The 13,578-nt window shown below is 39.2% G+C and overlaps 2 protein-coding genes across 2 annotated transcripts; one reads left to right on the top strand and one right to left on the bottom strand.

The window, feature by feature from the left end:
- The first annotated feature begins 194 nt into the window (after positions 1–194).
- LOC105380385 (dnaJ homolog subfamily C member 7) lies at positions 195–7,976 on the top strand. The gene is made up of 8 exons (XM_038121378.2): positions 195–373; positions 1,037–1,287; positions 2,036–2,234; positions 2,629–2,767; positions 4,874–4,991; positions 5,207–5,624; positions 6,381–6,559; positions 6,867–7,976. Exons 1-8 carry the CDS (start codon positions 306–308, stop codon positions 6,983–6,985), a joined length of 1,491 nt encoding a protein of 496 aa, XP_037977306.2. The 5' UTR covers positions 195–305; the 3' UTR covers positions 6,986–7,976.
- A 1,125-nt stretch (positions 7,977–9,101) lies between these two features.
- LOC105398477 lies at positions 9,102–10,197 on the bottom strand. The gene is made up of 3 exons (XM_011570592.3): positions 9,951–10,197; positions 9,499–9,698; positions 9,102–9,223 (listed from the first exon to the last, which is right to left on the bottom strand). Exons 1-3 carry the CDS (start codon positions 10,059–10,061, stop codon positions 9,160–9,162), a joined length of 375 nt encoding a protein of 124 aa, XP_011568894.3. The 5' UTR covers positions 10,062–10,197; the 3' UTR covers positions 9,102–9,159.
- Between the last annotated feature and the right edge of the window lie 3,381 nt (positions 10,198–13,578).

The following is a 13,578-nucleotide window of genomic DNA, read 5'->3' as shown; positions in this document are numbered from 1 at the left end:
CGAAACTGTGAATCACAAGCGGAATGTTCACAAACTGCAGTATTTTTCATACTAAAACTTCGCCGCCCGCACCGTTGTCGTGAATAACTGCCGCCGCCCGCACGCCGCCATCAGACAGAAAGTACGACTTGAGCACGACCACTTTACTCGTGTGACTCCACCGAAAAAAAAAAACAAATTTCCAGATTTTTCTCTATGGTTCCCCCCTACATTCTCTTTCTTTTGTGATTCCGTCGCCAAAATATTAAAAGGCTTGAAATTTATTAAAATAAAACAAGGAATAGTGTTAAGAAAACTAAAGAAAAATGGCAGATTCCGATGTGGTAGACATGAATCTTACAATAGACGACTTGGTTCCAAAGAGCCCCGAAAGGTATGTTCACGATTTTTTTGTTGTTATTACATGTTTCTTTTAATGTATGCAGCATTGATTTGAATTTATTTCTTCAATGTGCTTTAATTAAAGGTATATTGCAATCTAAAGTTGGTTTAAAAGCTCTAACAAATCAGTGGGTACCTTGACATTTGACCCCGATTTGATTTAGTTCCCGTACAAAAGCCTCTGGCTGCTCTAAGCGTGTAGGTGGTTCATAAATAAATAAGAATGTGGTCGGGCGAAGTCTAATCCCTATTCATGATATACCTACCCTACCTATTAGGTTTCTACTGATGTATCTAATGTAGTTATATGGAATAGTTGTCCTAACCTAGCTTTAATTAATTATTTAACTAATAAGGTCAATATAAATTCTTATCTACATACGTAAAGTTGGTTCAATCTTACTATCACCATATCAAAGTTTCATACGTTTCAGTACAGAACATATATTTCTAATAATGAATGAAAAATATTTAATTATATTGAACATTGGTAAGGTAAATAGCCCAAATAACCTCTGCCAAAAAAGTAATGTATGTCTCAGATGACTAGGTGATTTGATGGCAAGCTTAACATTATTATTAAATATCATTTACCAATATCCTTACTAGAATTTAGAATTAATATACTATAGCTAATAATTAATGATAATTACAGATTAGCTGATGAAAAAAAGGAGAGTGGCAACCATCTGTACAAATTCAAAAACTACAAGGGGGCACTTGCAATGTATGATGAAGCCATTAAGCTCTGCCCAGAAAATGCAGCATACTACGGCAACCGTTCAGCGTGCTACATGATGCTTGGAATGTACAAGAAAGCTCTAGACGATGCCCAGAAAGCTGTGGCTATAGATCCCACATTCACAAAGGGATATATTCGGATTGCAAAGTGCTGTATTGCATTAGGTAGTTTTTTTTTATTATTATATCCCCTGTATTCAGACTGAATTTCTTTACCCTTTAAGTACTTTGACTTATAGGTATTGCTGTAACTAATAGTGATAAAGTGATGATTGATCAATAGGGGCTATCCACCAATTAAATAGTATGTTTATTAATATAATATGAGTTAGTGGATTGCTCCAATATTGAAAGTCAGTAAAGCAAATAATAATATGTTGGAGTTATAACAGCTGATTAAGAAAGGAAACAGGATATTTAAATAACATTGTGTAGGTAATTTATCTGGCCATATGTATGTTAATTAATGTAATGTACCAAAGAACTTAAACACACATTTTTACTACTACAAAAGTAGGTCTCAAAAACTCATTTTTAACATCCAGAGATTTCCTAGAAAACATAAATCATCATCATCATCATGGCGCACCAATTTCCACTATGGAATTTTGGCCTCTCTTCAAAGACTCTGCTTTTAACCTTTTTCATCTATCACTAGTATCATAACCTATCCTTTTATACAATTTATACTGTATTTATCCATATTCTACTCCAATCTACATTTCCCTTGGCCACAGAATAATATCCTTGGCCTAAACTAGCTCCCCTTGCACAGGAGACATACGGCGGCGGCACGGCCGGCCGTGCGATAGGCGGCTGATCATACCTATTTTTCTTTGTACATCCCGACTGTATTTATGCACCTGCTTGCTCTTACCCTTACACTCGGCCTAAACTAACTCCCCTTGCTCAGGAGACATATCGGGCGGCGAGCAAGCGGTCCGCAAGGCAGCGGAGCTGGGCGGCGCGGAGGTGGCGGCGAGCGAGCGGCGCGCGCTGGAGTCGCTGCAGCGGCTGCACGAGGACGCGCAGCGCGCCATGGCGGCCGCCGACTACCGCCGCGCCGTGTTCTGCATGGACCGCTGCCTCGACTACAGTCCTGCTAGCTCCAAGTATGTTTGCGGGATATTAGGGAGTAGGAAGCTTATGATTACTGTGGTGGTTTTTTCTGCATAGATTTCTGGTAACCTGATTCATCATCCTCTATCTTGCATTTTATGATATTGCAGAGAAATAATTTTGAACTAGGAATCATAGGGTAAATCAGTTTAAAATAAGCATAAAACTGCATTGTATCTGGACGGAAGAGTAACAAGTCTGTATCTTCAAGCGGCCAAGCATTCTACAATGGAAATATCATGTAACAATATCAAATTCAATTGCGCACAATTCAAAGGCCAATGGCTAATTTTTCACAAACCAAATACCTAACCCACTTATCTTTCCAGTGGTTACCCTTGGCCGCTATCACTATCGTTTGTCAACATTGTACATTTGCGGTTCCAGGGCCAAGTTGACCAAAGCGGAGTGCCTGGCGGTGCTCGGGCGCTGCCAGGAGGCGCAGGAGATCGCCAACGACTCGCTCCGGTTCGACAGCCTCGACGCTGAGGCTATCTACGTGCGGGGACTGTGCCTGTATTTTGAGGTAAAATTTATCAATACAATCATTTTCTTTATTGGCACCAAAACAGAAAAAAATTGAAACAGTACTTAAAGGCGGCCTTAACGCTTAATGCAATCCCTACCACAACCTTTGGATGGAATTATATTAGTACTTATAATTTTTTTATTACATGTACAGTTCCCCAAAATTGATAATGCACATAGAAATCTTCGTCATTGTTCGGCAACGGTCGTATTCCCGAGCGTTAGAAAACTATTATGTATTAAGAGTGGTTAATTGCATTTTCTTCATGAAATTTTAGTAGAATTATGTAATTGGTGCTAAAAGAGATAATTGATTTATCAGTAACGAAATTTGATTCGATAATTCATAATATTCCATAATATTAAAATTTACTTCGAAAATGTTACAGTAGGTACTTTTCAAGTGTCTTACTGAAGGTGATGTAAAGATGGATGAAAGAAGGTTTGAATAACACAAGGTTTATATTATAAGGAGAAATGGATTTCAAACACAGGTTTATATTAAAAATTTTAAATCTCAGTTCAAAAGTATTTACAGCACTGATTATTTCACATTAATAAAAATGTTTACATTAATATCTCAGTTGAAAAGTATTTACAGCGCTGATCATTCACAATAATATTACAATTACAAACTTGGTCTTTTGGGTGTGGCTTTATTGGCAAAGTGAAGTCTATCAATGTGACGTATATTTTATTCTTAAATTTGTCTCATAATATGGCATCGTCAAAAATAATTAAAGTTGAAATTAAATTCACATTTGAAAAAAATAACAAGAACGATGTGTAATTTCAGCTCTTTATAATTCCACAAAAGTAATACTGATCTTGACCTTGAGACCCTTGACTGATCGGTGACAGCCACCGACCGCCCAAATTATTTTCGATTATGTGTCACATGATATTGACTACTATTTCTTTCGAACAAGGATCAAAATGCAAGTGCTTTGTTTAAGGCTCTACGATTCAATGATTCGGGTGTTTCCGGGAATACGACAGTTTGCGAAGATTTGCATGCGCATTATTAATATGGGAGAACTGTATATATGTCGCAGGCATCTGGTTTAATCTCCTGTTTGATTGAACCGCTAGCCCGTTCATTGGATGACGCTACTCAGTTGAATGACTAAAGAACAACTCGACAAGTGGTTGACTGTAACGTCCAACGTCTTGACTGAACGTTATTCAGCGAAGTCGTTAAATGGGATATAGTATAGTAACTTTGTAATGTCTGGTTAGGATGAACATGACCAGACAAGAGTCAACAAAAAGACTATGTTACAAAGCTCTCATCTCACAAATTAACTAAACAATAACAATAAACGTACCTTGATATTGTTGTTCATAATTATCCAGTTTCAGCACATTTTTTTCTTTGAAACTATCCGTCGGCGGTGTAATAATAGGTAAATCCATGTTGTCACACTATTTTAACATAAATAACGCACTTTAAACCTAATTTATTTGCAAAAAATAACAATACAATGTATAAATAATACAATACAATAAATAATCCAATGAACGGGCTAGCGGTTCAATCAAACAGGAGATTAAACCAGATGCCTGCGACATATACACGACCGACCGTTTAGACGACCGAATGGCGTAGTGGTTAGTAGACGACCGAATGGCGTAGTGGTTAGTGACCTGGCTACTGAGCCGATGGTCCCGGGTTCGATTCCCGGCTGGGGCAGATATTTGTTTAAACACAGATATTTGTTCTCGGGTCTTGGATGTGCCCGTAAAATGGCAATAGGCCCGCCCCCTATTACATTGGGACTAACATAACACTCTGGCGAAAAGTGGGTGCAGCAATGCGTCTCTGCCTACCCCGCAAGGGAGTACATTAGTACAAGGCGTGATTGCGTGTGTGTGTGTTTATGTATATACAGATCAAATACAAATCATTTGCAACCACGCCTTTGCCCACGCCTAGTCCACTAGAAATCACGTAGGAATCTTAATCAATATTGTCAAGTAGACAGTAGTCAAAACAGAGTCTCGCCGTTGGTGCTACGATTATATACGATATACCCTTTTTTGGTCTTTGCCAGATCCTACTCAATAGGCAGTTGGCTAATAAGCATACTGATTTCTCTTCCAGGACAAGGATGAGCAAGCCTTCAAGCACTTCCAGCAAGTGCTGCGACTTGCCCCCGATCACAAAAAGGCGATGGAAACATACAAGAGGGCCAAACTTCTCAAGCAAAAGAAGGAAGAAGGTAAATAATATAAGAGTATTTAAACATACTGTAAATTGACACTTTGTTACCATGTTTTTATTTTAGTGGTAGGCATTCGATACGTAAATTTTCGTGGTATAAACGTGATTTACGTCTAGTATTGCGCTAAACTGCGTTATTAAACCCGCTCGTAAACAACAAACAATGCCCATTGTTCACAAGACTCCATGTTATCGAACACCCCCCAATTCCAGGCAACGAAGCATTCAAAATGGGCCGCTGGCAGCAAGCGCTGAGTCTCTACAATGAAGCTCTGACCATAGACAAGATGAACCGCGCCGTGAATGCCAAGCTTTACTACAACAAGGCGACCGTGTGCTCCAAGCTGGGACTCACTAAGGAGGCGGCGGCGGCTTGCACCTCCGCGCTAGAACTCGACGAAAACTACATGAAGGCGCTGTTGAGACGTGCCAAGTGCCACTCGGAGCTCGGCGACCACGAGGAGGCAGTCAAGGACTACGAGAGACTCTACAAAATAGACAAGAGCAAAGAGAACAAACAACTGCTACACGAAGCCAAAATTGCACTCAAGAAATCAAAGCGCAAAGATTACTACAAAATCTTAGGCGTGGACAAGTCTGCGTCTGAGGATGACATAAAAAAAGCCTACAGGTATAAATTTTATTTGTTGTTGTAGATTAGAATCGCGAAGCAAGGTCGCGCGGTTTGAATGCAAATAACTGGCGCGCCGTCGCCCAACTCATAAATATTTCAGTGACATTGATTGTTGAAATATTTCAGACGTATCAGTCAGCTGTTGCGACCACGTTGCGACTATCTATCACTTGTGTATACGGAACGGGAATCATAATTTACGTACATAAATTGAATGCCTTTGTTCTGGGGCCCCACAGACATCCGCGCTAGTAACATAGTGATTTTATTACATACCTACATTTACGTAGTAGAAATCTAACAGATTCCAAACAAACTATCTAACATCTAAACAGCCAACACCCATCACTCTACTCCTGATACATCGCTTCCTTGTATTAAACGTGCCGATTGCACGTGAGCTCTCGGGCGTTTTTCGTCAGTATAGAGCAGTGTTTTTCAACCTGTGGGTCGCGACCCTCTGGTTAAATATCATAGAAATGGTTAAGTTTCGGATAATGCGTTATAGGGTTCAATCGACTGGAAATGCCTTCCTTTATCGCCTCCTGAAAGGATCAGGTCTACTTACCAATAACCCTGTATACTTACTTAAATGATAAAAAAAAACCGAAGGGTCAAGGGGGTCGCGAAATTTTTTTTCTCCCAGGGGGTTCGCGTCATGAAAAAGGTTGAAAAACACTGGTATAAAGTAACCATCCTATTACAGCATTATATTTTTGTACGACTACTAACCCCACACCCACTCACTTGCAGGAAGCGTGCCCTAGTCCACCACCCGGACAGACACGCGGGCGCGCCGGACTCGGAGCGGCGCGAGCAGGAGCGCCGGTTCAAGGAGGTGGGCGAGGCGTACGGCATCCTCAGCGACCCCAAGAAGCGGGCGCGGTACGACCACGGACAGGATATTGATGATGACGGCGCGGGCATGGCGGGTTAGTGGCCAACTGTGATTTTATTTGATTTATTGCTAACGAGCGGTTGCCGCGGGGATCGCTTCGCCTTAAAACGTTTCCCGGGGTTAAAAGTAGTCTATCATACAAGGTGTCAACATCCTACATTTACTACTAAATAGGATTCATGTGAGTGTCACGCCGTAGAGGTATATTTATTTATTTATTTAATCCTTTATTGCACAAATATATTCATAGTGGCCAAACTCTTGCAGTGGTGAAGTTTGAGATCTACATGCACCAAGTGATTCAAACGAATCTAACTAACGCACCACTTCGCCTGTTTCAGACATAGATCCCAACGTAGTGTTCCAGTCGTTCTTCAACCGTGGGCCGCAGAACTTCAACTTCGGGGCGGGCGGCGGCGGCGGCTTCCCCGGCAGCGCGTTCAACTTCCAGTTCGGCTAACTGCGCCCGCGGCCCGCCCCATGTCCCTCTCGGCACCCCTGACGACGGAAGAGAACGCAAATTCGACTAACTGTTATACGATAAGTCTTAAGTCCGACAAAACCTTACTACGACACGTTTAGTTATGATGTCGGAGTTTAGGAGTGTGACGTAAGACTTGTCGAATAACAGTTTGCCGAAATTCCGTTTTTGACCGCCCTGACGAGCGAACCATCAAGGCGAACACCACCGTTGCATCAAGCTAACACTACACATTAGAAATACGCCGTTTTACTGCTCAAGATTCGTGCCGGTGCCAGGACAGAGACTATATCTAAACGTTAATCCACAAATGTAAGTTCGTTTAAATAAAATGTGAAAGTCGCTGTGGTAAGCCTGAAACAGCGTGTGCATTGTGGTGATCGTAGTGTGTTAGATTATGAAGTGTTAAAACAAATATGTATAACCGTCATAAAAATACTATAAATATTTTTTACTAGTTTAGTTACTTACATAATATGTTACGTTGACTGATTCGGTTAAGTATTTTAACTTCTACATTACTGGTTTTATTTCCTTTTGATTTCAGTAGGAAAGACCTTTCAGCAAAAACGTTTTCGCTTGATACATTTATAGAACTTAGCTTTCTCAAAATTTTCATTCCAAGCTTTCGCGTCATTCCTATAGCAATTTTTGCTTCATTACTCAAAAATATTTTTTCAGTCAACGTTAGTTTCCCGAAATTCCTTTAACGTTCTTTTAAATATAACGCCGTAAAGTACCTTATTAATTTACCTATATGTTGTAATATTAGTGTTTTGGGACCTTCCTTGTATTTTGCTAATGTATAACTATAATAAGTTGTCATTCAAATGATAAATAATTCAATAATGTTTGAATCGTAATGTTTTTAGAGTCAAATAAACTTTGGGTTGTATGCGTGATGATACATTTATAACGACAATAGTTCAGAAAAACTTAAAATTTATAAAATAAATCGTAAGAAAAATTATATATTTTTATTAAAATTAATCAAAAATAAAATTTTGGTAAGAAGGTAGGTATAGTGCCACAAACTTATCTGTTCCGGTGAGAGCGAACTAAATTGGTCCATACCTCATTACTTACTGTACTAATGAATTTCATATGAGGCGTTTGTTAAAAAAAAAAAGTTCCTTTTTGGAGAAATAGGTGGCGTTGTCTGGGGTTGTACCAACTTTCAAACCCTCAGAACACACTCAGATCACAATATGTTATTCTGTGAGGCTATCGAAATGTGAAAGTGACGTAGGTAGGTAGAATTGTAGTATTATTTTCTCTATGATGTCGATGTCACTGTTGCTTCAGCTATAAGTACCTACATGCAGCTCAAATCCTTTTTAATGAATTTAATCCCTGACTTGGTGGGTCATGTTGGGCAACTCTACCTACCTGTTTGAGTGCTTATGTTAGATAGGTAGGTACCTACATAATATATATCATGTTATGTAACAATGGTTAATTTACATTACCGCGAATGATTTAACTTACTTACGTGAATGAAAATCACTTGGTATGAAATGATCCGAACCCAACCATGAATGTTTTCGCAGTTTCCAATCAATTTTTCGCACATTTATCCGAGTCGCCTTAATCCATTGTTGCGCCTGGCTTTCATCATTTGGAAATTTATGATGTCCTTTATTTTTACAAGTTGCGACGGCACACATTCTCATCTTGTCTTGTAAGTATTTCTTTGGGATCTTATTTAGGATCATACAATAAATAAAAATAGAAAATCAGTTCTCGCACGCAGCACCCGTTCAAACGGCGCGCATAGAGAAAAGAACACTACGTGACGGCGCGGGTAGAACTATTCACAGAATACTTAGCACTATCCCAAGCCACATGCAGTCTGAGCCTCGGAAGGATGGCTCGCGCTACCACCCGACATTTAATCACAACTAGTGAGTTCTTATTCTGAGTTTAGTACTCTTTGCTCTCTATGTAATTTTTGACAGTTGGTACACTGCGTTTTCACGCCATCTATCGGCTTACCCAAAAGCTCAACTGACAGCTGTCAAGGAAAACGGCTCATTGACATAGATTATATGGACCAATTTAGTTCGCTCTCACTGGAACAGATAAGTTTGTGGCACTATACTACTGGGTATTCTCTTTGGGCAGAAGCACAAAAAAAAATCACTGATAAAACATTAAGCTTGTGGTGATTCTTTGGAGGCCCTTTTTGTGACCGCTTTACTTGATACATTCTCGAATCTGAAAGAAGTGAAAAATACGTAATTTATTGTATTCATCATCATCATCATCATCAGCCTAAGGCCTCCTCCATGTTATGCGAAGCTTCACGGTCCTAACAACGGTGCTACAACTTTTCCATTTTAGTCCACTTACTTTCCTAATATCATCAGACCAACAGGTTGACGGTCTACCGACTGATCATGTTGATCAGTCATTAATTTAATTTATGATGTAGGTACTTATAATATTTGAAAATTGATAGTGGGTAGGAAATCGGTATGGTAGTTACTAACTTTTTTAATTTCAATGGCTTGTTGACTTCGGGCTTTGAAGATTTTACATTATTTTTTAATCCAGAAACGTTACGCTTCACCGCATCTTCCTTGGCCGTTGTATTTTTTTTATACATGCGTTTTTTCCAATCGTCTCTCTCGCTCAGCCACATCCTTTGATATTCATTACACAACAACAAACAAATGTTGGCATCGCCTTCCTAAAATTCAACGACAGTAATTATATAAGCATATAGTATAAGGCTAGATAAGTACCTACCTACTCGGCATCAACTAATGAAGAGGTTAGTTGGCTTAATTTCCTGATGTTAAAGATACGCTAAGTCACTGCCTGCTTTTACCCTCGGATACGTAGGTAAGTAGTTATAATACTTACGGTTTCAATACATATTGTGCTCTTACCGGCTACAATACCAACCCCCAAAACGAAACAAAAAATTGCAGTTACTTGCCATGAATTTCCATTGTTGGGGACAGTATTTAGCGAAATCTGAGGATATAATATTATTAGATGGTTTAATTGGCGTCGATTTCTCCCATTTTACAGCAGTCACACGACCCATTATTTAGCTAGTCGACTAGCTAGCTAATATCTAGTGAACCGAAACTAAAATTGTTAACGAAACATTGACCTATTTTCCAATTTTGTTGTATCGATAATAATTTTGAGTTCTTTACAATTTTGTTGTATGTGGAGCACAGAGTACTTTGTATTATACTAGAAAATGTGGAGAGTGCCGTCAAAGCGAGACTCAAAGACAGCAATGCAATGCCATGCCGATTTCAAGATATAACTCAGAATAACTACAAACTAGAGTGTAAAGGTGATTTTCCACCGCCGCGGCGAGGCGAGACGAGGATTGGATCCAATTTAAATTTATCCCATCACTTGGTGATGTTATTAAGGGTTGAGGCCACTGAACGAATCGAAGTCTCCCAATAGTCCCGATCGCAGAGGCTCTGTGTGTAGAGTTCCTTCATTCGGCAGAGAACCATGCAGAGCGGGCTCGCCTCATCATAGTACGGAGCCAGAGTCGGAATACTCGTTGCACTTTGCCATCATCGATGATCCTAGACATGGGCCTACGACGTGTATTGCTAAACCTTTTTGCAGGCGTTATGCCTGTTTTACCCTGGTTACACCTACCGAGTGGTGGGTTGACACAGTACCCAGGATCGAGCATTCGTTCCGCGGAGCCAGCGAGCTGTTTACCAAGGATACTGTCCCGAACTCTACTCGGTACATTGTGGTGCCAATCCTGTACTCATAATTAACCTAGGTACAGTAAGGGGCAAATAAACCTGACCCCCTTCAGAAGCATTGTTAGTATGAGACATAGACTAGAATATTATAACTGGAGAGGGGTCAGGTAAAGTCAGGTTTCTTTGCACCTGACCGTACCTACATTCCCAGTAGCCATACTATCCTTTCGCCCGGCCCATAACTATAGGAGGTATAGTGTGTGGTCCTTTGTTCCCATCGAGTCACACATCAAACCTGTCACACTGTATACAGTTGGGAATTCTTCATGAAAAGTGTGCCATCTAGTCACAGTGTTACTCGATGGGAGTGTTACTCGTTGGGAATGCTTAATTTCTGAATTCCAAACCAGCCTCTGTAACTGGATGGGAAAATGAACTAGAAAATTCCCAACTGTTCTCCCGTTACTCGTTAAGATTTGTTCAGTGATGATGAATTTTGATGATGCCTAACCAGTGATAGGTACTGTGACTTATATTAGTACTCGTATTTATTGTTACGTATTTTTTTATTTCGTTTCTTGAAAAAGTATGAAAATAGAAATAATTATTCCGAACAATCAAATAAGTTTTATTAAACTAGTTAACAATAAAATTATAAAATCAAAACCGAATTATAAAATCAAAACTTTTTTTCTTTATCACATTTCTATGAATGATTGATACTGGGTGGGTAGTACAGCAGTAGCCATAAAATAATAGAGAAAATGAAAACTTTCATTTCCCAAATTTTGCGTGGAGGTGACATTATGGCAGTTTGATATTATCGACTCATATCTGATCTGCTCCACCATGAAGAAATAATTAACTAGGTTTACTTCCATGGTACTTCCGAAGTACCTCAGATTATTGATGATCTGGCGCTTACACCGCGGGCGCGCCTCGGACATAGACGGAAGATGCAGATGATCTTAAAATAATGGCAAAAAATTGGGGACCAATACCGATTCGGAAAACTTAAACTAGTTACATAACACTTAATATTACTATTTTGCATAACAGCCATGTAGTAGTTATAAGTTATCGCATATGGTGGAATTCAGATCCATTGGACTCTTGTATTGGCTCAAAAGACTTGAGTTTTCACTATCGCCATCTACCTACCTTAATCTCTTATTCCCTCCATCCAAAGGTTGTCTGGCAGAGATCGCTTTTAGTGATAAGACCGCCTTTAGTACCCTAATTAAGTTCATCATCATTAGCCGTCCACTATAGCAGTCCACTGCTGGACGTAGGCCTCACCCAAAGCACGCCACTAGATGCGATATTAAGCTTTCCGCATCCAAATTAAGTTACAACTTGTGTATTTTATTAATTTTTTTGGGTGTACAAATAAAGTGTATTCTATTTGATTCTATTCTATTCTATAATCGGTTTTGTCTATGGTGGAAAATCCCAACTACACTGTTATTAGTAATCTTACGGAATTCTGACAGTTATCAATTTTAGACAAATCAGAGATCACAAACCTTTTTGGGCTGAGCACTTTTTCAATACGAGTCTGGACATCTGAGACTATAATATATTTTTTTTAGTCCCTGTATCCATTTTATTAAGTGCGGCGCTCCAAATTAAAAGGGGATTTACCTACGGTGAGAAATAATTACCGTACCTACCTAAATATATTACAAACAGTGAAAAATACAATTAAAGATAATCTCAATTATCTTATATAATTATCGCTGTCGTAGAAAATATATCTAAAAACAACTAGTAATTATTTTTGAAACGGTAGCCGCGCCGATGTCAGATTATGCCAGATGAGCGGAACCCGCCTCCAGCATCTCCATACTGCCTTCCTAAGCTTGGACCATTTCCCACCACGCTGGTCCACTGCGGTGTTGGTGGGTTCACATATGATCACAGATGTTTTCCTTCTCCGTAAGAGCGATGGTATATATTGTACTTAAATTCAAAGAACTCATTGTTACCTACATGTCAGCGCCGAGATTCGAACCCGCATCTCTTGCTTGAGAAGCGGGCGCTTACCCGACTGAGCCAGTTGGACTCGCGCAGTGAGTGTTCCGTACAAGTATACTTAATTACCTGAGGTAGTTTTCCTTTTAATTTCACCATAATTATGTACATCTATACGAAATATCAGCTCAAGCTGATTTTTTCTCGGAAACGGGTAAAGATATCAATATCTTTACCCGTTTCCGAGAAAAAAGGTGGTGACAACAAAGTGTGATCTTATAAGGGTTCCTTTTTTTCCTTTTGAGGTACGGAACCCTCAAAAAGAATAGTGACAATCGGATCAATCGTTTCGGAGATATGCGTGGACAAACATACATACCAACAAGCATATAAACGTACATAGGTACATAAACATTTATAAAATTTTGAATATTTTTTTATTAGCCCTAATACTCGTATATTGTCATATGTCAATATGGTGCAGTTCCAATAATCTTACATACATATACCGAACATATTATATATGTACTTACCGAATAGACAATCTTTTTTTGAAATTGATTAAAAAGGTTTATTATCCCTGAATTTAGTAGGAAGTGATGCCATGCTAAAGAATAAAATAAAGCAATTAAAATTAATTCGATACATGGGTCGTGAGTCGTGATCCTAATTCATATTATAAATGCGAAAGTTTGTAAGTGTATATGTGTATGTATGTATGTGTGTATGTTTGTTATTTCTTCACGTCAAAACGGCTAAACCGATTTTAATGAAATTTGGAATGAAGTTAGCTGACACCCTGGATTAACACATATGTTACTTTTTATCGCGGAATTCCCACGGGAAAACTTATTAAGGCGAAGCGAAGCTCGCGGGAACAGCTATTATATTGAAATATTTGTT

Source organism: Plutella xylostella, chromosome 4 (genome assembly GCF_932276165.1).
Source record: "Plutella xylostella chromosome 4, ilPluXylo3.1, whole genome shotgun sequence".
Classification (NCBI taxonomy): domain Eukaryota; kingdom Metazoa; phylum Arthropoda; class Insecta; order Lepidoptera; family Plutellidae; genus Plutella; species Plutella xylostella.
Note: the sequence above shows the minus strand (reverse complement) of the source record. Positions and strands in the feature narration are given on the sequence as shown.

What these genes read in the sequence shown, in the direction of transcription:
- LOC105398477 (XM_011570592.3), bottom strand. Translation starts at nt 10,061, where the DNA reads ATGGGTCGTGTGACTGCTGTAAAATGGGAGAAATCGACGCCAATTAAA. An exon ending in CCCAACAATGGAAATTCATG is followed by an intron (nt 9,699 to 9,950) that starts GCAAGTAACTGC and finishes GTTGAATTTTAG; the next exon opens with GAAGGCGATGCCAACATTTG. An exon ending in AAGCCATTGAAATTAAAAAA is followed by an intron (nt 9,224 to 9,498) that starts GTTAGTAACTAC and finishes CACTTCTTTCAG; the next exon opens with ATTCGAGAATGTATCAAGTA.
- LOC105380385 (XM_038121378.2), top strand. Translation starts at nt 306, where the DNA reads ATGGCAGATTCCGATGTGGTAGACATGAATCTTACAATAGACGACTTG. An exon ending in AAAGTGCTGTATTGCATTAG is followed by an intron (nt 1,288 to 2,035) that starts GTAGTTTTTTTT and finishes CCCCTTGCTCAG; the next exon opens with GAGACATATCGGGCGGCGAG. An exon ending in GACATAAAAAAAGCCTACAG is followed by an intron (nt 5,625 to 6,380) that starts GTATAAATTTTA and finishes ACTCACTTGCAG; the next exon opens with GAAGCGTGCCCTAGTCCACC.